This window comes from Paramormyrops kingsleyae, chromosome 5, assembly GCF_048594095.1.
Source record: "Paramormyrops kingsleyae isolate MSU_618 chromosome 5, PKINGS_0.4, whole genome shotgun sequence".
NCBI classification, from domain to species: domain Eukaryota; kingdom Metazoa; phylum Chordata; class Actinopteri; order Osteoglossiformes; family Mormyridae; genus Paramormyrops; species Paramormyrops kingsleyae.
This window is the reverse complement of record NC_132801.1, coordinates 18,634,046-18,657,320: the sequence shown is the minus strand read 5'-3', so window position 1 is coordinate 18,657,320 and position 23,275 is coordinate 18,634,046. Positions and strand designations below refer to the sequence as shown.

The 23,275-nt window shown below is 47.2% G+C and overlaps 1 protein-coding gene across 14 annotated transcripts in view; it reads left to right on the top strand.

Moving 5' to 3' along the window:
- Positions 1-23,275, top strand: part of spag9b (sperm associated antigen 9b) — a 52,962-nt gene that overhangs the window by 14,072 nt on the left and 15,615 nt on the right. For 5 of the 14 annotated variants that reach the window (XM_072712309.1, XM_023831205.2, XM_072712305.1 and 2 more), the window contains exons 2-11: positions 1,125-1,245; positions 4,765-4,835; positions 10,285-10,379; positions 14,456-14,609; positions 17,372-17,458; positions 18,689-18,899; positions 19,254-19,347; positions 19,520-19,641; positions 21,261-21,318; positions 21,819-21,971. In XM_072712309.1, the coding sequence (XP_072568410.1) occupies positions 1,125-1,245; positions 4,765-4,835; positions 10,285-10,379; positions 14,456-14,609; positions 17,372-17,458; positions 18,689-18,899; positions 19,254-19,347; positions 19,520-19,641; positions 21,261-21,318; positions 21,819-21,971 (1,166 nt within the window). Of the gene's footprint in view, positions 1-1,124; positions 1,246-4,764; positions 4,836-10,284; positions 10,380-12,198; positions 12,387-14,455; positions 14,610-17,371; positions 17,459-18,688; positions 18,900-19,253; positions 19,348-19,519; positions 19,642-21,260; positions 21,319-21,818; positions 21,972-23,275 lie in introns of those variants that run through there. The other 9 variants (XM_072712313.1, XM_072712314.1, XM_072712311.1 and 6 more) reach the window with 5 other exon arrangements.

Sequence of the window (23,275 nt, the reverse complement as noted above, 5' to 3'; positions counted from 1 at the left end):
AGGAAAACGCAGCTCCTGGGGGGGTTGTGTGTGGCTCTGTGGGTTGGCACTCGTGCCTGTTGTCAGGTCGCCGGTACGAATCCCAGGGCCGACAGACTGCCCCTGTTGGGCCCCTGACCGAGGCCCTTAACCCCTGACTGCTGCGGGGCTGCTCGACGCTGCGCTGACCTGTAAACTTTCTCGCACCTGTTGATTTGTTTGTCTCACTGGACGCAAGATGAGATGGGTGAAAAAAGTTTTGCTGTGGGGATGCATAAAGCATCTCTGTTCTGTTTATCGGTGTGCGTGTGCATGTGTGTGCGTGTGCATGTGTGTGCGTGTGCATGTGTGTGCGTGTGTGTGTGTGTGTGCGTGTGTGTGTGTGTGTGTCTCCTCACTGCGGTCTGCTCTCCACTGGCGGTTTTTCACTGTAATAGCCAGTATTAGTCTCTCCTCACATCACAGTATCACTCTTCCTGAGGCCTGTCCCCCTGCACCCACCCGTACTCACTCTGTACTCTAGTTAGCGTTGGGTCTGTGTAACATCCGCCGACTGTAACTGACAAAGTATTCGCTGTCGGCCCGGCGGTTTGCTGTGGGTCTGGGCATTTTCAGCTTGCCCTGTAACAAGCAACACTTCTGTCGCATGCTGCCGACCTTTGACCCCGTCCGGCCATCAGCCAGCATGGTCCCCGTGTAGCACGGTCTTACGCTCACATGCCTGTCCTGAGCTCTGGATAAAGCAGAGAGCTCAGGCTTCCGGGAAAATGCTTTGGCTACTTGGAATAGCAACAGTTGGAAAAAGGACCTTGTTACTCGAGTGCTGATTGGTCAGCTGGTTTTAGCTTATTTACTACTAATGGTTATGCATTGTCGTTATTGTTTTATCTGGCTTCCTCGTACAGCTTTTTATATGTCACATGACCACTATAAAGCAGCACATTTGAAGGATACATGTGCTCATGAAATATCTTGAAGCCCGAGTTTCAGTGTAACTTTTGGTATTGTTAAGAATATAGCCGCAGCTGAGCTCTGTGGCACAGAGATCGTTATATGAATCCGTATCTGTGCCCCGCTGTCTGACCTGTACACCCTGCCCAGGCACGAGACCCTCTCTGACGCCAGGCCCATCTCTCTCCCCTCAGAGGTTCATCGAGTTTGAGGACTCTCAGGAGCAGGAGAAGAAGGATCTGCAGGTCCGTGTGGAGACGCTGGAGTCCCAGGCTCGTCAGCTGGAGCTCAAATCCAAGAACTATGCAGACCAGAGTGAGTGCCCTCCTGCCCATGCCCATGCCCGCCTTTCCAGGTGCCGCTCTCCAGCCAGATCGTCCCCGCTCTGCCACATGAGCAGTGCGTGACCGTCCTCGCTGTCAGATGTAAGCGGATTGCGTGGCGGTTTGAAGATCCGCACGCGTGGCACCGGTCTGTTACTCGTGAGGGGTGCCTGGTGTTGCCGGTAGCTTGCGGTGCCCATGTTAGTTTGGGGAGACGCACACTGATACCCCTGTACCCTAAACAAACACCCACACTCACAAAGTGACTCGTGTGCTGAGACATGCATGTGCAGAGTCTCTAACATGAACGCGTACCCGTGTGTTTATTAGCTTCCCTGCTCACCTATTGCTCAGGCCTGCCCCCTGCAGGGTGCTTCAGTGGCAGCCATCCTCTTAGGTCTGCGCTTCCCATGCCACAGTGCACCCTTTGACCTGTGGCCTCTTCCATGCCCGGGTCCACTTCTCATTTTTCAACCCACGTTGCATAAACGGCTGATGTCAGTATCTATTACGGAGCGCCGGAAAACACCCTGTGAGGTCACAGCGGAGTGCTGCAGAGGCCCACAGCTGCTGGTCATCCCTGCTTGATCACGCACCTGAAATGTCGCGTCTGGGAACTATTGCTAAATTCACTGGGTCAAACACAGAAACCACTGTATGTAAAGTTGGTGAGCTTAAGGCTGCACATGACCCTGGGGGGGGGGGGGGGGGAGGTTTAAATGTTCCATGCACCTTGCTTCCTGGTAATTTCGTATGTATAGTGGTGGGCAATGTAACGATAATTTATCGTGACTGACTGCAGTTGGATCCATGATGAGCTTTTCTGAGTTATTGTAAGAAACATGATGCAGCACTTGACTCCTTCACAGCAGGTTTGTAAACTAGGAGTAAATGTGGCCTGGCTGAGCTTCCAATGAATGCCAGCTACAAGTCTGAAACTGGCAAACACCTGTCACCCGACGCCTGCATAACGTCTCAGCGCTGTCTGTTTATCTCACTTTGTCAGTCATCTGTCTCAATGGACCTCAACTTAGTGACTAGATCTTGAACTAAAAACTCAATTGATCTTTCTTAAACCTTTTAACATCGGGCTGCTAAAAACATTGCACTCGTCATGCGGTAAATAACGCACAGACCATAGACAGGTCAGCTATGTGGTCGAATGAACGTGTTTGCGGTGTGGCTGAGCGGGAAGAACTGCCTCCACAAAAAGGTTCTGCTGGTGTTGAAATGGTTTGGGTTTGTGAAATCTCATGTGGACCAATATAATGTAATTTCCAAACTTGAAAATACTGTTCATATGAGAGGTGGCAACACAACTAGTTTTATGTGGTTATTGTTTGTATTTCTTGAAAACTGAGTTTAGAAATGCGCAGTTATTGACCAAAGTGATTCATTTGTATTTAACGTCAGTATTAAAAGAAAACTAAGAAGCACTTCTGCTATAATGAGTCAGTTCCTTATATATAATTTCATATTTTACATCCATTAACTGAGTTTATTTTATAATGGTACAAGCAGTGTTTCTAGTAAGCATATAGTTGCTGCTTAAGTCGTTAAATGGTTAATCATCATTAGTGTGTTCCAGTGTGGTTGGTTTGTAAATAAAAAAGATTGCGTTTGGATTGTGGTTCTAACCAAACATGTTATATGTCACGTTAGCCATATCGCCCACGCTTACACACAGACTGTAATGTATTTTCATATATATAAACACAAGCACACACTCCTCAACGTATGACAGGGTTGGGTTCTGATAACTGGTTGCATAATTGCCATGAACAGTTGCCTGCACACGTCTGCTGACACTGGAACAGCGTGCGACGTAGAGTAAACAAAGCTGCCGGTTACCGTGCCGCTTATGGTGGCATGACCAGCCGTGGTATCGTACCAGGTCCTAAGGATCAGCCGACAAAACTCAAATAATTTGTTTACGGTAAATGTATCGGGCGGCACCTGTCTGTGTAATGCATATTATACATTGTATTGTATACACGCATGTATGGGGGTGGCCATACATAATGGAATGAAAATGGATTTTGACTGAAGTAACTTAATTTCAATTACAAACACAGTTAGAGGTGATTCATGTCGAGCTGAATGCTAATTAGCAGGATGCGTCAGCTGTGAGACGGCGGACAGTCAGGGCTTCGATGTGTGAGTTTTTACAGCTACCCGAGGCGTTCTGGAGACGCCACATCGGTCAGTTCAGGCGTCGGTCACTAAACATTCAAAATCATTGAATATGGCACGGGGGGAAAAGTCTCCGAATTCATGCCTGCATGTACCGAACAGTATTATCGAAGAATGGTCCGATGCCCCAGTCCACAAAGTTCAGGATCTGTACGATGGCCCTGAAGTGTTTCCTGAAGGCAATTATTAGCTCATTGGTTTCTCTGTTTTGTTCGCTGTTCACTCCCACTTATGTACATATTTTGCCTAGTTAATCACAGTCTGACAATTTACTGTTTGTTACTCATTTAAAACCACACCGATGACACTTGGTTTTGTGTTAGTCTTTGCAGTCTGTGTTATTTGCAACTGTTAATCTCTAATTCTGGAAAACACTGTTTTTTTTTTTTAGCGCTAAATGGTTATTTTTGTAGTTAAGTGAAAATGTATTGCCATTCTCAGTTTTTGTTTATGCCAAAGGTAAGGTATTTGCCATACTAGGCTTAGATTAAATCACATGGCTAATAGAGGGATTATGCTGTTCAGTGACCTCCAAAGCAAGCCCGTTTGAAATCGGCTGAAAGATTACCGGGTTTCCTGCGTTTTATATCCCCCGCTGGCGTTGGTGGTGAGTTGCGCAGACTTTTGTCCTGCTGTACAGAGGACATCTTGTGGACACTCTGCCTTACTGCAACTGGCAGTAGCTTTAAAATAAAACATCCGCTATTTATTTTTGCTACCGATGCTGCACCACAGAACAGGTCACTTCAAAGTACATTTCCCGCTACAAGTACATATGCAGTTATTTTAAGTGGCTCTCTTTCCTTCCAGTATCGCAGATAATATAGATATGAATGTGGATTCCTATAAACAATAAATCAATTTTAAATTTATTTTTGCTTTAATTGCAGTTTGTGGATTTTATGCAACATTTAAAAACTTTCCATAAGACTGTAAACCGTTACTCATGTTGGTGAATTTGCTACTCGCCACAGATTTCATTGAGATTTCTTGTATCAAAATACCCTTCTCTGTGTAGCTGGGTACTTTAATGGGTACTTATGTTTTAGCCAGATATGTACTGGTTTGTCCCAGCGGACTGTTGTGTCCAAACTGGTCGTGTTGCGTCAGTCATGCCCAGGGGTACAGGCAAGGCATGGATACCCTGGCAGATTCTGGGGGCCCAGCATGTTACAGGTGGCCTTGAATATGTACAGTAATGTATAAAATTAGGTGGGGGGGGGGGGCGAGGTGACATTTTGTCAGGGCACCTGGGGTTTCTGACTGTGCCACATTAACCACGCCATGCCAACCTGCCAACCAACTGCCCTTCTTTCAGTCAGCAGGCTGGAGGAGCGAGAGACTGAGCTCAGGAAGGAGTACAACGCCCTCCATCAGAGGCACACGGAGGTAAGGGGGGGGGGGGGGTGTTAGGAGTCACGCAGATACGCTTATGTGCCCCTGCGACCCTCCTGAGTGCTTATGGGTCCATCCACCCATTCTGGTGGTGGGGGGTGGGGGGGGGGGTTGCCTGCAGGCTCCCAGGCAACATTGGGCTCAAGGTTGGGGTTCATCTTGGAGGGAATGCCAGTCCATCACAGGGCACACATATGCCCACACAGTCATATTCTAACCAGTTCAGAGATGCCAGTTTGCCTGACCGCATGTCATGAAGCCAAAGTACCTGGAGGAATCCTGTGCGTCAACTCGACATACAGACAGCGGATATGAGATTCATACTCCCAGTCCTGCAGGTCTGAGGCATCAGGTTTACTGGCTGAGCCTCACATACCACAGGGACAGCAATGTGGCTGCCTGCATGTCGTTGGTCTGCAGGAGCAAACTCATCCGAATTACACACACACACACACACACACACACACACACACACACACACACACACACACACACACACACACACACACACTAGTGCAATAAACATTTCTCTCAGCAGATAGGGGGTGTGCATTGATGTCACTCTCCCCCCCCCCCCCCCCCCCCCGAACATGCCGCCTCACATGGACTGAGTAGCAAAACACGCTGCAACATGGCAAATTTTAGTCGGGGAAACAAACCTACCTGCTTAATCAGTTGAACTCAACAGGGGTCCGTCTAACTTACCAAAGGACCAGAGGACTGTGGACATTTATATATGGCCAGCAATCAGGTTTCCTGACGATATGTTTTGTAGAAACGTTTGATCTGTCTAAACTTTCTTTTTGCAGTAGTCCCTGGGTTTGCCTTGGCTACCTAACCCTACCTAACCCTCCCTGACCCTCCCTGACCATTCCCCACTTTGTATGTAGAACACACTGATTTTGTTTTAATAAATGCTGACAAAAACTGTACAGTTTCATATAATATTTATGAATGCTGCTAAATATTTAATTGAGTGGTCGATATGGTTTATAACAAAAAAATCGAACATAACTAATATGAAATGACAACCGCAGATCCGTGTCTCGGAGTTTGGATTCCAATTGCTGCTGCGGATTCTAGAGATCCATTCGGTTCTTTTCTTTAGTTTTCAGCGCTATGTAAAAAGTGAGCTCCAAATTCATGTTATGTCGGTTTGCACAATCAGTCACACAACTACAGCAGCCATACACAACACCTCTTTCCTGTTTTAGAGGGATGTTCCCGGCATCAAAGCTGAATGCTAACACTGTCACTCAGTCTTTTTGGCACTCGGTAGGTATAAGCGTAGTAACTTCCACCTGCTGTGACATCATGTGCATACCATCTATAGGCTGTTGTTGCACATAACATATCTATACTGAGCAAGATGTAGCATAGATTCTGATTGGTGAAGCGCTATTTATCACAGCAGGCAAATGGCAGCATGTTTGTTGGAGGCCTTCGTACGGCACCAAGGCCAAATACCTTTGATGACTGAGACCTTTTCATTCTGGAGGACAAAGACACTTATGTTCTGCCTTTGGAATCTGTGAATTGTACGACTCAAACTGACCCATAATACTGTTGCATGTACTGGCACTCAGATGGTTATAATGATATGTTAAAAGAGCACAAATATGGAGCCGGCCAAAGGTATTGGTGTCCTTCCACTTTTTTTTTTTTTTTTTTTTAAATTATGTAAGTAATTGGCATCCATATATTGCATAGAGAAGACACTTTGCTTTTTAAATTTATAGCTTATTGTAACTTATTTTAAATACCAATTTATTTATAAGGCACTTATAAAAACAACCACTTGGCTGACCAAAGTGCTGCACATCATTTAACAAATACAAATATAAACACAACCAAAAAAACCACAAAAACAAATAAATGCAAAAGAATAATCAGACACGAAAGAAAAAAGGAGAGGATGAGGTTTGTCACCACAACACACTGGACCAAAAGCCATAGAGTAAAAATGGGTTTTTAAGCGAAACTTAAAAACAACAAGAGATGGCGCTTGCCTCACATGCAATGGCAAATCGTTCCAGAGTTTTGGTGCAACTACCGCAAAAGCTCTATCGCCCCTTAGTTTACGATTTGCCTTTGGTACAGACAGAAGCAGGTGGTCTGCTGATCGAAGTGATCGAGGTGGAGCATATGGGTGAAGCAGTTCTGCTAAATAAGGAGGGGCACAGCCGCTAAGGCACTTAAATACAAATAAAATAATTTTAAATAAATGAAAGCTTCTCAGCCTTCTTGAACGGAGTTAAGTACTCCGCCGTTTGTCTGCATCACACTGAACATGGACAAGAGGAGAAAAGGCAGAGGGTGGTCTGTGGTAGAAAGGAAGAATGTAATAGCTAGGAATGGTCATGGAATAGACTTCATGTTCCTGTGACCTCGGTTGCTAATATCAAGAAGTTTAAGGTCCATGGGACTGGAGGCAACTTCCCTGGATGTGGCTGCAAGAGGAACATTTACCCCAGATTGAACAGAGGGATAGTTTAAATGATGGCAAAAGATTCAAGGAGAACTTCAGGATCAGAGTACAACTGTATCACTTTGCACCATCAGTTGCTGTCGGAATGAAAGTTGGTTCAGTGGTAGAAGACCCAGGAAGACCCCACTTCTAAACCACTGACACAAAAAAGCCTAACTGTAAACTAGCCGGATGAAAATGCATGTTGACAAGGTGCAGTCCTTTGGGGAGGAATATCCTTTGGGAGGGATTAAACAAAATTAGAGGCTTTTTGTAAGTGACAGTAGCTGAGATGTTCACAGAAGACAAAATGATTTCAAACAATTGAACCCTACTGTGAAGCACAGTGCAATGAAAAGAGTATCAAGGCATCCTTGAAGTGGAATCAAATCAAGTGGGTCTTTGTCATGCCATCTATATACAATCCGCAGCATACAGTGGCATGAATTAATGTTCCAGTGGACTGTGGTGCAAATATATATACATAAAGTGCAGAGATTCTAAATAAGACAAGTGCAGCACATGAAGAAGAGGTGGGAAAGGAGAGTAATAGCTAAGAAATAAAAACATAAAATATACATTCACTAATACGCAGGGGAGTTAGGAGTGCCCTCACAATAGATCAGGTACGGTGATGACTGTAGAAATAATTAATACAACAGATGTAGTAATACGGCAGATATAAACCAGCTGTTGGAGAAGGTGCAGTGTGGGCAATGTTCACTGGATAAAGTGGCACAGCACTATAGTGACAACACTGCTAAGCAACATAATTAAGTTAGCGAAAATAAGATAACGAAAACAATAGTATACCAAAACAATATGTAATAAGCATAAAATTTATTCTTGTACAGCCGTGGCCAATAGTTTTGAGAATGACACAAAAATTTATATTCACAAAGTCTGCTGCCTCAGTTTTTATGATTGCAAATGTCATATACTCCAGAATGTTATGAGGAGTGATCAGATGAATTGCATTTTATTGCAAAGTCCCTCTTTGCCATGAAAATCAACTTAATCCCAAAAAAAACCTCTTCCACTGCATTTCAGCTCTGCCACAAAAGGATTGGTCTTCCTCTGGTAACCATGGTTACCTGCAAGGAAACACATGCAGTCATCATTGCTTTGCACAAAAAGGGCTTCACAGGCAAGGATATTGCTGCTAGTAAGATTGCACCTAAATCAAATATTGACTCTTTGCATAAACTTAATGTAATTGTCAATTAAAGCCTTTGACGCTTATGAAATGCTTGTAATTATACTTCAGTATACCATAGAAATATATGACAAAAAGATCTACAAACACTGAAGCTGCAAGCTTTATGAAAACCAATACTTGTCATTCTCAGAACTTTTGGCCATGACTGTACATACCTGTGAATACACTGAACTATTTTGTCTGCACATTTTTTCTCTGCAATTCATGTACCCAGCCAGAAATAAATTCTGCAGACTTTGTTGCTTTCATTTGCTTCAGTGTTACCCACAACATTTGAAAAAACAAATAATTACCAATATTCTCATAACTGACAGCAGGTCACATCCAATAATATCCATTTTCTCTTTACACCGTTTGCTTTTATTTCTTTAAATTTTGGTTTTATATTACATTATTTTGCCACTGTAAGCAGTGTACTGAATATGACGTGTGAAAATAAAGCCCGACTTGATTTTCTTACATTCATGTGCTTGGAGTACTGCTCTACCATGACTGACAATGCATCGTCAAAAACAGGATTGTGATTAATCCAATCTTTTTTTTTCTTTTTCCTCCTCACCCTTACTATTCATATCCTTATTCATTCTTACATGAAAATCATTCTGCTGTGTTTGTAATAGTGCAGAGATCCATTGCATCAAACATGACACATGACAGTACTGCGTCACGGTGAGATGAACTTGCACAGGGAGAGGAGGCACATTTGAAAACAAATCTAATATGTGTTATAAGGTGGTGGAATAGAAGCTTCAAACAATGAGAATAAAATGCTTCCAACTTGATGGTGTGATGGTAAGGAGGAGGAAAGTTTTCCAATCCCGGTTTGAGCAATAACATTGTTTATTTCTCAATTAACTGTCAGTAACTCTGATTTTACCCAGAATCGCACAGCCCTACTGCCCAGTGTTGGACAGCTATGTCTCTGTTGCAGGTCATGGGTCTTCTAGCAGGATAATGACCCAAAACATACTTCTAAGAGTAGTAGAGCACCCTGAAAGCTTGTGACTACAGTTATTGCCTCAAATAGGTATGCTAGAAAATATTTGGCTAGGGGCGTCAATAATTTTGTCCATGACATTTTCAATTGTTTCAGTAATACAATAAGTCATAAATCAAAAACTGGGTTTCTGTCCTATGGAATATGGAATGAATCACGATGGTTACCAATTATTTTTCTCAGTTTCAACTTATTTCACAGAAAACTGAGATTCTGTTTTTTAAAAGTGGAAGAGTACCAAGACCTTTGGCCACGCCTGTGTCATTTCATCAAAGCTTCAGATTGCTACGCTTCGATCCATCTGACCCCTCAGGCCAACTCTTTGCTATTTATACACAACGTGGATCAAATTTGCTGTTTCTCAAAGAAGAGGAATCTCTGAGACTGTGTTCCAGGCAGTTGGGAAGCTGACCCAATTCTTTCAAACAAAGTTTCTGGTTCAGTGCGTCAGACTAAGCTCTTAAAGTACCCCTGTCTCTATGTGTGTTGGATCTGAGCAGACCACACCCCAACTGCAACACTCCATTGCAGAAAAGGACCATTCAGGGGTCGTTCAGCAGAATGTGCCAGCTCTCCTCTCCATTGTTTGAGGTTCAGCTCCGCAGGAGAACTTACCCCGGAGAACTTAACGGGGTCGGACGTTGATACAGAATCAATAGGAAGTGCCAGAAAGGTTTTCACAGAACTCCTCCATTGAGCAGTGCTTTTAAGGCTTATGCTGGTCCATAGACTGAACTGTATTTCCTTCCATCTGTTCCAGATGATCCACAACTATATGGAGCACTTGGAACGAACAAAACTTCAGCAGCTGACGGGTGGAGAGGCTTCTGACACGGGGACCTTGGGCAGGGTCAGGTAAGACCCCGGCCACCTGCAGTACAACCAGCCCAGCCCTTCTCCGCACCACTCGCTCTTAGAGGCGTCCGTCTCGGCCTGCTGGACCGCTGCTGGCGCCGTTGCCGGCCCCCTTCGCAGCTTCTGCGTATGTGGCTGAGCTGGATTGATGACGCAAGACAGCATCTGGATGTTGTGGTTGATCTTTCATGGGCTCAGTGCACTTGGATGCCTATAATAGTGAATCCTGGGTGGCCTTGATTTGGGCTAATTTCCTCCATGGGACCAGATTATGTCAGCTGGCTGGAGAAGGAAGCCAATCGGGGCGGCGCTGAGGATGTATGGAGAATGGCTTCTCTTCTCCTGTCTTTCTCTGTGTTTATGGGTTTTTAGTTTGCTGTTCTTAATATAAGGGCTTGTCCCTTGTTTATCAGAGTTTTTAAATCCTCTGGTGGGGGCGGGCTTTGTCTGAGTCATGTGAGCAGTAGGTGGGGGCTCGAGCAAAGTTCTCTAAAGCAGTGTTTCCCAAGCCGCCGCTCAGGCACCCACAGATGGTGCATGTTTTTGCTCCCCCCCCCCCCCCCCCCCCCCGACAGTCCACATTCTCGCTCCCTCAGGGACTGTCTGGGGTCCCTGAGGACCGGCTTGGGAAACCCTGCATGCGATGGTTGTGTAAAGTGATTATTACATTATAACTGCAAACAACAAGCATACATGTTGTGGGACCCGCTGAGAGCCGGAGCAGGCAATCCGAGCTCCGGGAGGAGGTCGCTAAGGAGCAGCCCCGTGTGGTGTGGACTTCCTCCAGCAGAAGGTCAGCCAGGCTTTTTGCCCCTGGACCCAGCCAGTGGGTGTTATTTCAGACAGGGTTGGAGAATTCAGTCAGGTTAACTGCTTGGTTCTGTGCTATACAGAGCAGTATGTGTGCGTCCTGATGCGTAATGCAGTTCTGATTGGCCCCCGCTCTCAGGAGAAGGCGTGTTTCAGGGCTTGGGTCAGTGCTCCGATTTGGGGGGGCTTTCGGGTCCTTCTCTCGTTCTCGCAGCATTTGGGGATTGGCAGAAGAGCATGTGCAGGCTGGCAGAAGGACTTACAGCGCAGTTTGTTCGTCTGTTATTCAAATGGGTTTTTTTATTATTTGAAATGAGTGTCCTGATTTAAATTTTTTTTTTTAATAAAGCCTGTTCATGTTGTTATAACTTACCATGTCAGGGGCAAGCTAACACAGCTCAGATACATCCACAGCACCGAGCTATGGAGACAGACAGCTCTCAGCAGTTTAATATAGCTGATGATATTTCTGACTGCGCTTGCGCGCTCACACACACACCCACACACACACACACACACACACCCACGCACAGAGACCCACTCGAGCCGCTCCTTCTCTTATCAGCAGATTTCAGCCTGGCCTCTTGGGCTTGCTGATTGACTGAGTTTTTATTCGAGCCCCTCGGCTTTTCAAAGCCTGCAGAGCTGTCTTCACTTAGTTTTTTTTTTTCTTCTTCTCTTTTGTCCTCTGGCCAATGAGCTGAGGTGGGGTGGGGGGGGGGGGTGTGAGGGGAGGAATATTTAATAAGCCGATGCTGGGCAAGCGAGTGAGAGAGCGTGACGGAGAGAGCGAGCGGGAGCCGGTCTGAGCAGCGGAGAGAGGGCAGCATGGCAGCGCGGGCAAAGGAAGGCAGCCGCCGTGGGTGACCGACCATCCGTCCGTCGGTCAGGATCTGCTCCCCCCCCCCCGTTCCTGCGTAGATGACGGCGACGATGTTACGGTGCCTCTTGCCACAGAGCTGAGAGACGCGGGCGCTCCCACGTCAGCGGCGTCGCCCCCAGCCCCCCCCCCCCACCATGCCAGGGCACAGCCATGAGCCCCGGGTGCATGCTGCTCTTCGTGTTCGGCTTTGTCGGCGGGGCGGTGGTCATTAACTCTGCCATCCTGGTCTCGCTGTCCGTCCTGCTGCTGGTGCACTACTCCGTGTCCACCGGACTGCCGGCGCTGACGCAGTCGCTGCCGCGGATCTCCTCCAGGTACGCATGGCGCTCGCTCTCTCCCTCTCCCTCCCCTCCTCTCTCCCCTCCTCTGCTCCGCACGCTCCCCCGTGTCCCCCGCATCCCCGCTCCTCCCGCTCTCGTACCGCACGGTATCAGTGAGACGCCAGCGCTTTGAGAGAGGCGTCTAAAATGGCTCCCCGCCTGAGACCCGTGGGGGATGCTGACCCCTCTCAGCATTTTAACGTGTGTTGTGTTTTTAATTTTATTTTTAATCCAATGTCCTCGGGTTTAGAGCTGTCGTATTAACAATGCATCACCGCCGCACTACAAAGGGCCGCTTGTCCTGCCTTTGAACTGTGAAGCCCCCCCCCCCCCCCCAGGCTGCTGTTGTGGGTTATTGTTTGAGAGTCGCTGTTGGCTGCTGATTTTCTGTCGGGTCTATGTGCCCGTCCTGTGCTTTCAGCAACCCTAACCCCTTTAGTGCTTGTGTGTGTGTGTGTGTGTGTCTGTGTGTGTGTCTGTCTGTGTGTGTGTGTGTGTGTGTGTGTGTGTTGTTGTTGTTGTGCATGGTTATTCCTCTGTGGCCGTAGTTTTCAGCTGCAGCATTCGTGTTTCCTGGAGGACAGACCGTCACCCCGGTTACGTGGACGCTTTTCCTGACGTTGCATCCTCGCCGGCATGTGCGTGGCGTGTTAGTAAACTGCTCACGCTCCGAGCGACTGTAAACATTCCGGGCCCTGGCTCTGCGTCACGTCCTGCTGCATTGGAGCAAAGCGTCCGTAGAGACCCACCGCTTTCAGGGGGCTTCCCAGCCCCTTTTCTGCCGTGACCCAGGCCTGGATGAGGGGTTAAATTATGGAAGATGGATGGATGGATGGATGAACTTGCAGTCATAGCTTTGCCATAGTGGCGGTGAATCGAGACTCGTGGTGGTCATCGCCCTGCGGAGTTTCAAATCGAAACTTTGGCTCGTTACAAACATCGCACCTTCCTTCTCAATGAAGGTCCGCTTCACCCTTTGGGGGAGAAGTCATGCCTTTCCCTTCCTGTGGCACTGTGAATCCCAGACACTTTGCTCACACTGCAGATAATGTTCTCCCCCATGAATCTGCTCAAGTCTCCCTTTCCTGCCCCGGAGCCTCTGGGCACAAGCGGTGCGTGAACGTAACCTGAATGACGCCTGTTTGCCGACATCCTCGCAGCGTTACCCCTTCAACTGACCCCTTCTTCAGTAAGAAACCATGTCATCAGCATTTGGGCCTTTATTATACCAGATGTGTTTGTATATCACTGATAGGGAGAGAGTGACAGCTGGGGGTTCAGCTGCAGGCTGGTTGGACGCGTGAGAATAGCAGCTGATTTAAAAACGCCACAGCTAGCTGTGTTCTCTGTGTTTCACTGTGTTCTCTGTGTTTCACTGTGTTCTTCGCTGCGTAATACTGATGTTTCTCTTGCGCAGTGTAGGTTAGGCTGCCCTTCTGTGGCTGCTTGTTTGTTTTTCTCCATGCTGTCCGTGTGGGAATCTCCCCTCCCCCACACATCCACAAGGCTTGATGCTTAGGGGAAACTGACATCATTGGCTAGCTAGAGGAGCAGGCAGGCAGGCAGGACTGCTACACAGCAACAGAGCCATGACTTCATGTCCGCTTGCGGGCTTAGTGTTTGTTTTTGTTGAGATACTGAAAAATCTAGAGCTTTCTCTCATGTTGGGGGGGGGGGGGTGTAATGTGTGCTGGGTATTGTTCAGTATAATGGGATGATGTTTGGTCGCCATGGAGATCAGACAGTGTACATCCTGACGGCGGAGTATTTCTGCAAGTCAGTGAAGTTTGCAAATGGCCAATGTTTTTAAATGTAAATTGTTCATTTTATGTACATATTGTATGTAGGGGGTTAGGGTGCGTTGAACTAAATCACGTTAATGTTCTACCTGAGCTGTGTTAGCTTGCCCCTGACATGGTAAGTTATAAAGCACAGCCCCGTTTCCCAAAGTGGACAGTCCTGTGCGATTGGCTGGTCATGGTCTCTTTACAGATGAAGCCCACCTCCCCACCTTCCTTTGACACCCATCTGAAGCAGCTCTGCTTATCCCTGTCCGTCCGCAGAAAGGAGCGTCCCGTGTCTTTGGCGATATTCCCCCTGCCTGGAGGAGATGCCCTCCTCACCCCCGAACTGCAGAGAGAGAGGGCGGAGACCCCCGGTACGGACGCCTGGAGGTACAACGACCTCAGCCACCCGCGGTCCAACACCAGCCTCAAGGTGCGTGAGCAGCTCGCCGTTGCCTCCAGCAGAACGTCTCCCTCGTTGAGTGAGTGAGTGGCATTGACCATCTTTGAGCGTCCCTGTCTCTCAAGATTGCAGATTGTCAACATTTTCTACTTGTCAGCTTGATTCCGGAATAGTGCTGTGACATAAATGGTGGCGCTCCATCGCGCAGGCTCTGATGTCCAGTGCTGTCGGTAGATTGGGTCTGGAAAGCGAGCAGCGCTTGTGTCTGAAGTGCGGTATTGACCGAAAAAACGGCTCTTTATATTTGTCTGTCGCCTTTTTTCTGTGGGCTAATTTGCTCGTTGGGAACGAGCCATCCTGGCACTGCTGCCTTCCTCGCTCCAGTTCATTGTGGCCGTTGTACCCCAGATCAGGCCACTTCCTGGGGGAGGAGCCAGCTTTTGGGGCCCTGGGATAGACCCCCTCTCCCCACGTCCTCAGCACGGCCCACGATCGGCCTGCCTCTCAGGCCCTCATGAATATTCAGTGTTCATGAATATTACATTCACGTTTGTATGAATTTGTTGATGGATAAGTAATGCAGTGAGCCTGTCCAGCCGTATCCATAGCTGTTCATTTTCCCCCAGTCTTCTGGTGGTCTGCCTTGAGCCTGCAGTATCCGGGATAGACCCCGGACCTCCTGCGACCCTGAATGGGAGAGGCGGTTTCAGAAAATGGGTACTAGATCTTTTGGGGGGGCTTTTCATCCCCCTGCCAGAAACTGGCGATCGACCAGCCCCAGAGGGGGCCCCTAGCAGACGCTTGTTCAGAGCATTCTGGGATTTGGGCTCCATCCCAGAGCAGTCCTGAAGTCGAACCCCAAGAGGACTCTGATGGCTCTGAATCAGTCTGTAACTGGAGTCGTTTATCGACGTGCGGCTGACCTTGAAATGCCCTCCTTCTCCTGGGCACCTCCCCCCCCAACCCGGGCATCATCTGCATCGCGAGGAGTGCGTTACGCGCTCGGATGCTGCAGTGAGCTGCAGCGGCATGTTGGCGGGTGAGGCCACTGCTCGGGTGGCCATGCTGCAGTGGAGTGCAGTGGTGTGTCAGCGGGTGAGGCCGCTGCTTGGGTGGCCATGCGGCAGTGGAGTGCAGTGGCGTGTCGGCAGGTGAGGCCTCTGCTCAGGTGGCCATGCTGCTGTGCAGTGCAGTGCAGTGCAGAGTGCAGGGGCCATGGGCGTCCGGCTCCCGCCGTGCTCTCTGGCCATTATGGGACTTCATTGTGTTGCCATACTCCATGTTTGATTGACAGGCAAGTTCAGCAGTTATTTAGCAGCAGTTCAAACTTTACATTGACAAAAACAGTATTGACTGCTGGTTTAGCTAAGATGTTATGTTGTGCTGTTAGCCCGTGGATGCCTGTAGTACAATGGCGGCACTATAAGACGTCTGTGTGTTCTGGCCGCCGCTCTGTGCCTCTGAACGCAGCATTCCTTAAGTGAGCCTGGGTCTGCTGCACAAAGGCGCGTCTCCGTTCCCATGATCCCGCTGGTCGCGGCCGGCTGTTACCGCTCACCCACGCCGGAACACTGCCCCTTGTGTACCTCCCTCTCTGCAGTGTGTAGATTGACAGGCATTCAGATACAGAGTGTTTAGTGTGCAAATACCCAACCCGTGTGTGCAGATATATAAATAAACATGCACACCCAGTCTTTGTGAACAGTATGTTACCCAAGTTATTGATATCACAATGACAGTCTAGTCACTCATAACTCTCATCAGCAGTATTTAAGAAATGAATTGCTTGTTTGAATAATATAATTTAGCAATAAGCCTGCCAATGACGCTGTTACTGTTCTCAGGTTGGGCTCCTATGTCTCAGTAGAAGAGCTTTTGGAGCTGAATGGTAGCTTGGCAGCGCCATGGCAACCGGAGACGGCCATGATGCCATTTAGCTAACAGCAGGAGGGGGAGGAGATGATCCCATAGGATGTGGCTGGGGAGGAGAGTAATTGCTGACTGTAATTAATCGTGTTTTAATATTTTTATTATCTGTCATTGCAGTAAGTTCTGGTTTGTTTATGTAGTTTTGCTGGTTTCGATTGCTTTGCTGGTCAGTTCTAAGCAATTAGTGCAATTTCCAGTTTACAGTCATATTGTGAAGCTGCAATGTAATAGTGGTAAAGGGGCACAGAGAGAGTTTATATGCTGTGTGCCTTAAGAAGAGTGTCACTGTGTGGTACGTCTAAAAGGAGTGTTTCTGAAGTTTTTCTTATTAAATGTACATTTCCTGTGATGTGTACAAGCATTAATGGATGGTATGATGTGTGTCTTCATTGTTACATCCAAATTTCACCCTGAAAATGTTTGTTTTACAGTTCTAAGAAGAAGGGGTTAGGGAACTGATTCAGAAAATATTCTTTTCTATTAAATTTTTTTCAATCGTGTATTTTTTTGGAATATGTTGTGTTCTTTCATTTGTCATTGAGTCCATAACCCAGAATATTTAGGTGTTACAGCCCAGGGTTTGGCATTGTTTGGATGGACGATGTGCCACTGAGCCTCACAGAGACTTGTGTATTCTTCTCCTGCATTTTCTTGCTTATCCATGCAGAAGAACCCATGAAAATGGCGTGTTGCTTAAACATGCCTGTCGTTGCTTTGGCAGCGAGGTGAAGCTGTGGTTCCTCTGTATGGTGAAGCAGTGCTTCTGTTTGGAGCTGCTGATACCTGTCCTGGGGGAGCAGGGTGCCGCGTGCTGCATTAGCGCTGCTCTGAACGTGCACTTCACTGTAATTCTCTTCCCCAAGCAGTTGGAGGCAGAAGATTCTCTAAGGAAAAGGGAGGGTAAGAGTTCACTGGAGACTTGGGGGAATTCACTGGCTGACAACTGCAAGGTAGTTGGTCCCGTAGCTGCAGGAGTGACGATTTCGCATTCTGGCAGTAGTGGTCCGATTCGATTGTTGTTTGGCCTGTAGCTGTGTGTTGCTGTATCGTCTTCCGATAGCTGTATTTCCTTGTGCATCCAAACCCCTCCATTTTGGTTTCTACACTGCTGCATGCAACCACTTAAGCCGCAGAGACTTGAAGCGTTTTGTGTTGGATCACAAACTCCAGTGTCATTTTAAATTGACCAATTAACATTGCAAAAACACACTTTAAGGAAAACTTTAAATATGCTGATATCACATTAAGAGAATTTGAACTTTCTGGTTGCATGCAGAAGGTTGATTTTGGTTCCATTGCATGGATTCACTCACGTTGTGTCGTAGAGCTTCTCACTCTCAGTGTGTCACTTGGTAGACAGCATCTTGCAGCCACTAATCCTCACCTAGGTGGCCACAAATCAGTAGCTGTAGCTGGTTTGGTTTTGATTTGTGCTTCGTAGTAATTTCTACCTTCCTTTTTTGTACCGCTGAAGTGCTTTGTGGGTCAAAAGTGTGTTTCTTTTTCAGTGCGAGAAAGACAAACACAGCGGTACCTGAGTGTATTTTGTCTTGTGCTCTGCGTTGGTGTGTCTGTGTGTGTGTTCTCCCTCTGTGGTGCCGTTCTCGTGTGTCCAGTCTCGGAGATCACGTGCCGCCTTGGGTACGTGGTCGCGGTCCGTCCCGTGTGGCCTTGCCTCCGTATCCCTCGCTCCATCGCTCAAAGCCAAGCCGATGGACGCGCTGGACCGATCACGCCTGTCAATAGCACAAGAAAAACCTGCTGGCAGAAGTTTGAACTTGATAGTCATTTATGATTAAGCTTTGGATTACTGCACGATTTAAATGATAAACTTTAACGAAATGTTGTGGGGTTACGCTTTAGCCCTACAATTTGATAATTCGATTTAAGTTTCTTTTACATTGAGCGAGCATATTTTTTGTGTAAAATGACCATAAATTTGGAACATGCTACTAGTGCATGACCAATACACAGTGCAGAGGCTCTGGTTTGCGGCCCCCAGATACTCTCAGACTGTCTGTAATCAGTGGAGTCGTGTGGTATCCAAACTTAATCTGGTTAGAATGAAAAGTGCCACATCAGGACCTGTTCTTGGGTGTCTTGTGGCCGTGCTGTGCTTCAGCTCAGCTCGTCCATATGTCATGTGACCCTGTTATGGTTGTGTGGGGATGTCTTCACAGGATGAGCTGTCTGACGTCAGCCAAGGAGTCTCCAAGTCGGCCACCCCCGCGTCCACGGCAGCCTCGGACGTGGCCATGGCCGCTGTGGACGCGCCCCAGAAAGAGGAGGCAGAGGGGCTGAGCAAGAACCTGAACACCAGGAGCAGGAAGCCAGACAGCAGTAAGAACATTGACGTTCAGGCCGCCCCAGGGACCAATTCTGTCTCCATAGGTGAGCGATAGGCGAGGGGAGTGCCGGGTGACAGGGGCCCTGCCAGCAACCCCCCCCCCCTGGTCGCTCTGCTGCTTCTCATCATCACCATATGTGGGATGAACATGAAGATCAGGCCTCTTTTTAAGCTGGGCTCTTCGGCCACATAAAGGGGGAGATCATGTAGTATTTACAGATGTAGTCCTTCAGTGGTTATGATCTTTAATGAAAGTTTAATATGCTTGGAAGATTCTGCCCCCCCCCCCCCCAGAGTGAACACAGGAATATTTCAGATGGAACGAGTTTTCTAGCTGGTGATGAACATTTTAAAGCAGGTGATGTTGCAGCTGTTCTTGTGTGTATCCTTCTCTCCAGGTTTAAGTGACAATGAGGAGAAGTCGGAGGTCCAAGCTATCATCGAGTCGACCCCAGAGCTTGACATGGACCTCGGCAGCTACAAGGCGGCCAGGTATACTGGGTATACTGGTGCCTCCCATCTGCCATGGGCTTTCTCACTGGATGGTTATCTTAGCTATAGTTTGAAGTCTCCATTTCCTGCAGGCATTTTATTTTTGTTCTAGATTTTGTTTTAACTGAAGTTCTCTTTTGAATGAAATCTTTCTTGTTTTATGTGTTTCCAGTACTCCTGTCAAGGGTGTGGAGAACATGGCATTCGATCGCAATACCGAGTCGCTCTTTGAGGAGCTCTCTTCTGCCGGCACGGACCTTATTGGAGACGTAGATGAGGGGGCTGACCTGCTGGGTAAGATGTTTTGATGGCGGTCATGTTCATCTCTGATTGTATTTACGACAGGAAAACAAGACCTGAGAAGCCACATGTGAATTTAAAGGGATGCCAGTAGGAATCACATAAGGTTTTAACAGCACGTTAAACCGCAGTGCAGTGAGATTTTAGGTGGAGGACTATGATGGATTGTGGTTTGCACAGTAAGTTACTAATTATGCTGGAGAGCAAACTGGATTAGCTGCTGTTAAAGTTCTGTATGGTGGGGCCCCATGCAGAGACTGTGGTGTGTCCTATGTCATCTGTTTCTGTCTCCTCACTCTTCTCTCCCTGTATTAAACACACTGCGCCCTGTTTGTCCTCTCTGCATGTGAATGTGCTAGAAACCCAGCCTGCTTTTAGGCTGAGGGCTCCAAGCACGCAGGCCTCCTAGATTTAACGAGGGCGAGAGTGCTGGCTGTAGGACGGCCTGCCCCCACACGCGGACCGGCCTGCCCCCACACGGGGACCGGCCCTCGCTGGGGGTTGTCCTCATGCATACGTTGCCAGTGACACTAACCAGGCTTTCTCTCTCCATGCTGTCTCCTGTCTCTGCTCTTGTTCCTTCTCCCAGTGGAATATTCTGGTGTGTATGACTTCACTCGTCTTCGCTTAACTCCCGTCATCCATAGTCTCCCAAAACTCACTTTTATTTGCTTTTACTTTTATTTTGTGTCCTTGTCCACTTGTTCCTGTCACTCTCTGCAAGTTGGCCTATCATTCAGCTGAACTTTAACTATTACTAAGTTGGCCTCATTCTGGCTATCGAGCGGCATTTAAAATAACCCCAGGGTACGATGCTTTTGGGTCATCGGTTAATAATTACATGGTATGATTGTGTTGAGACGGCCCTTGCAGTGAAGGAAGGCTTTGGCAGTGTTGGCCGTACGATGAACTGATGAAGTTCACTGGACGAGGTACAGTGTTACGGAGTGGGCGCATTTGACCGAGAGGAACGTTTTTTTAATGAATTTCTGAAGGGTGTCTTACTTCGGACTGCTGACCACCGCACAGGCATAACGTGTAGCATACCCATGGTGGTCTTAACTGTTCTGTTCTTACGTACATCTCCAGTGAATATACTTTTCTTCGCAAGTTTAAACTGTGGTCTTGAATCACTCTTGCATGAACTAAGACAAAATGAATCCTTCCACTCGGCCTGTCAGAGTGTCATTGTGTCCTCTGATGTCTGTCCTCTCCTGTCGCTGAAGGTCGGACAGACTGACTCCTCGTCTTCCAGGTTCCAGCCAACTCCTAGGCCATCGCTTTAGTGTCCTTGTCTTTTCACAACTCCGCGTGCTTCTGTTTTTCTGCTTTACATGCATTGCACGGGTTATTCTGGCCTTAATTTCTTTAGTAAGAGACCTGCTCATCTGCGTTCATCCCTGCTTGCCGTTGCTTATGTGTTTTTGACTCTGGTTGCTTGCCTGGGATTCTTGGATTTATATATATATATATATATATATATATGGGAAGCCAGCTTTGGGAAGGGCAGAGGTTTGATTGTGACATCTTCGGGCATTGTTCTATTACTTGATAAGATTGGTAGCCTTCCTCTTTTATTTACCTATTTACGTATTAATTTCTTATTTTTAAAGGTATGGGCCGTGAAGTCGAGCACCTTATTCAGGAGAACACACAGCTTTTGGAAACAAAGTAAGGATTGTGTGTTGAAGAGTTAAACCCTAACATTTGTTAAGTTTTATTGCTGATGGTAAATTATTCCAGATCTGAGGTCCTTAATACTTCATTATTAAGCTTATTACCTGCCTGTGTTGTGAAATAATTTGTTGAAGTGCTTGGTCTTTCTCAGACTTGAAAATGAATCATAACACATTATATTTCCTTGCAAAATTAATATGTTTGAAATTGCTGCATGAAATGTATAAGTAGGATTTGTCAAGAATTAATTGAAGAGGCTTGCATGAACACATGGTAAAATATTCAAATTAGCCTGAAGAGAGAGTGTAGCTCTCTGGTGAATGTGTTATTTCCATGGGAGAGAGGGGGGATCTCTGCTGTAATGTGAATACATACATGCTCTATAATCAATGCATGAAGCAGTAAATCACTGTCACTGACCTCCTGAGGCATTTCAGACGGCATAGTGTCCCAGTTTCCATCCCCGACGGCTTTTCGGCCCGCTCCCCGCACAGGAACGCCCTGAACGTGGTGAAGAATGACCTCATCGCCAAGGTGGACGAGCTGTCCTGTGAGAGGGAGGTGCTGCAGTGCGAGCTGGAGGCTGTGAAGCAGGCCAAGAGCAAGCTGGAGGAGAAGAACAAAGAGTTGGAGGAGGAGCTCAGGAAGTGAGTGTCCCGCAGGAAGTGGCCCGTCCGCCCCTACCTCCTCGTCCGCCCTACCTCCCCGTCCGCCCCTACCTCCCCGTCCGCCCCTACCTCCCCGTCCGCCCCTACCTCCTCGTCCGCCCCTACCTCCTCGTCCGCCCCTACCTCCCCGTCCGCCCCTACCTCCCCGTCCGCCCCTACCTCCCCGTCCGCCCCTACCTCCCCGTCCGCCCCTACCTCCCCGTCCGCCCCTACCTCCTCGTCCGCCCTACCTCCTCATCCGCCCCTACCTCTGTGCCAGCAGTCCTGCTGCTGGGGGTGCGAGAGACGGTACCAGTGGGCAGCGTTGTCCCTGCAGTAGTAGTGCGGCTTAAGCAAGTTCTCTTTACGTCGAACTTGATATATTACGAATTATTATACACTAGTGACCAAAATTGTGGAAACACTTCCAAGTTGTTGAAATTGCAGAACTTTATTCAACTATTACTCAAATTATTTTTTTAATTGTCCAGTCTATATTTGTAACATTCTTTGTTTATAAACATTACCGTCAATATTTGTATAGTAATTTTTAAAGCATGATGCCAAAAATGCTTGGTGTTTCCACAATTTTGGCCACTAGTGTATACTGTATGTCAAACCATGTTAGTAGCATGCAAGTGAAAAGGGCTTTTTTGGGGTGGGGTGGGGGGGGGTGGTTTCACAGGCTTTGTAAGTGCTGTGCCAAGCATATTCTTATGTCCTTGACCTTGTCCCATGAGTAGCATAACTGATAATTAACACAACCATTTATTTAATCAATGTCAAAATACAGTGTTTATCTTCTCATGTCAGGACCGAAATTAAATCAAGAATAGTGTCTTAAAGCATTCTAGGGAGGCTGAATGTGAAGCTTACAAGCAGAAACATGTAAAGGGACGTTCGAAGCATGCGAGGTTGTAAATTTAGCGAAAGACAACAGCCGATTCCGGGTTCCCCATCAGGCCGTAAGAGAATATGAAGCTGCAAAGACGACAGCGGCTATTTGCTGTAGTGTCTTTCGGAGATGATATGCCACTGGATCTCACACACACATGCACACACACACTGCCTGTCAGACTTTCCAGTGTGTACAGCACCCTCTGCCAGCTGTTGATAATATACACCTCCCATTTATTTGCATTTAAATGTACCTCTGTGACAATATATAGTTATATATAGTTACTTGAACTGGGGTATTTTTGTCACTATCAGTCACTAGTATCTCTCTCCTTTTTTATTTTATTTTATATATTTAATTGGCTCTTGTGGGCTGAGTTAACATGACAGTGGTCCAGTTCCATTGG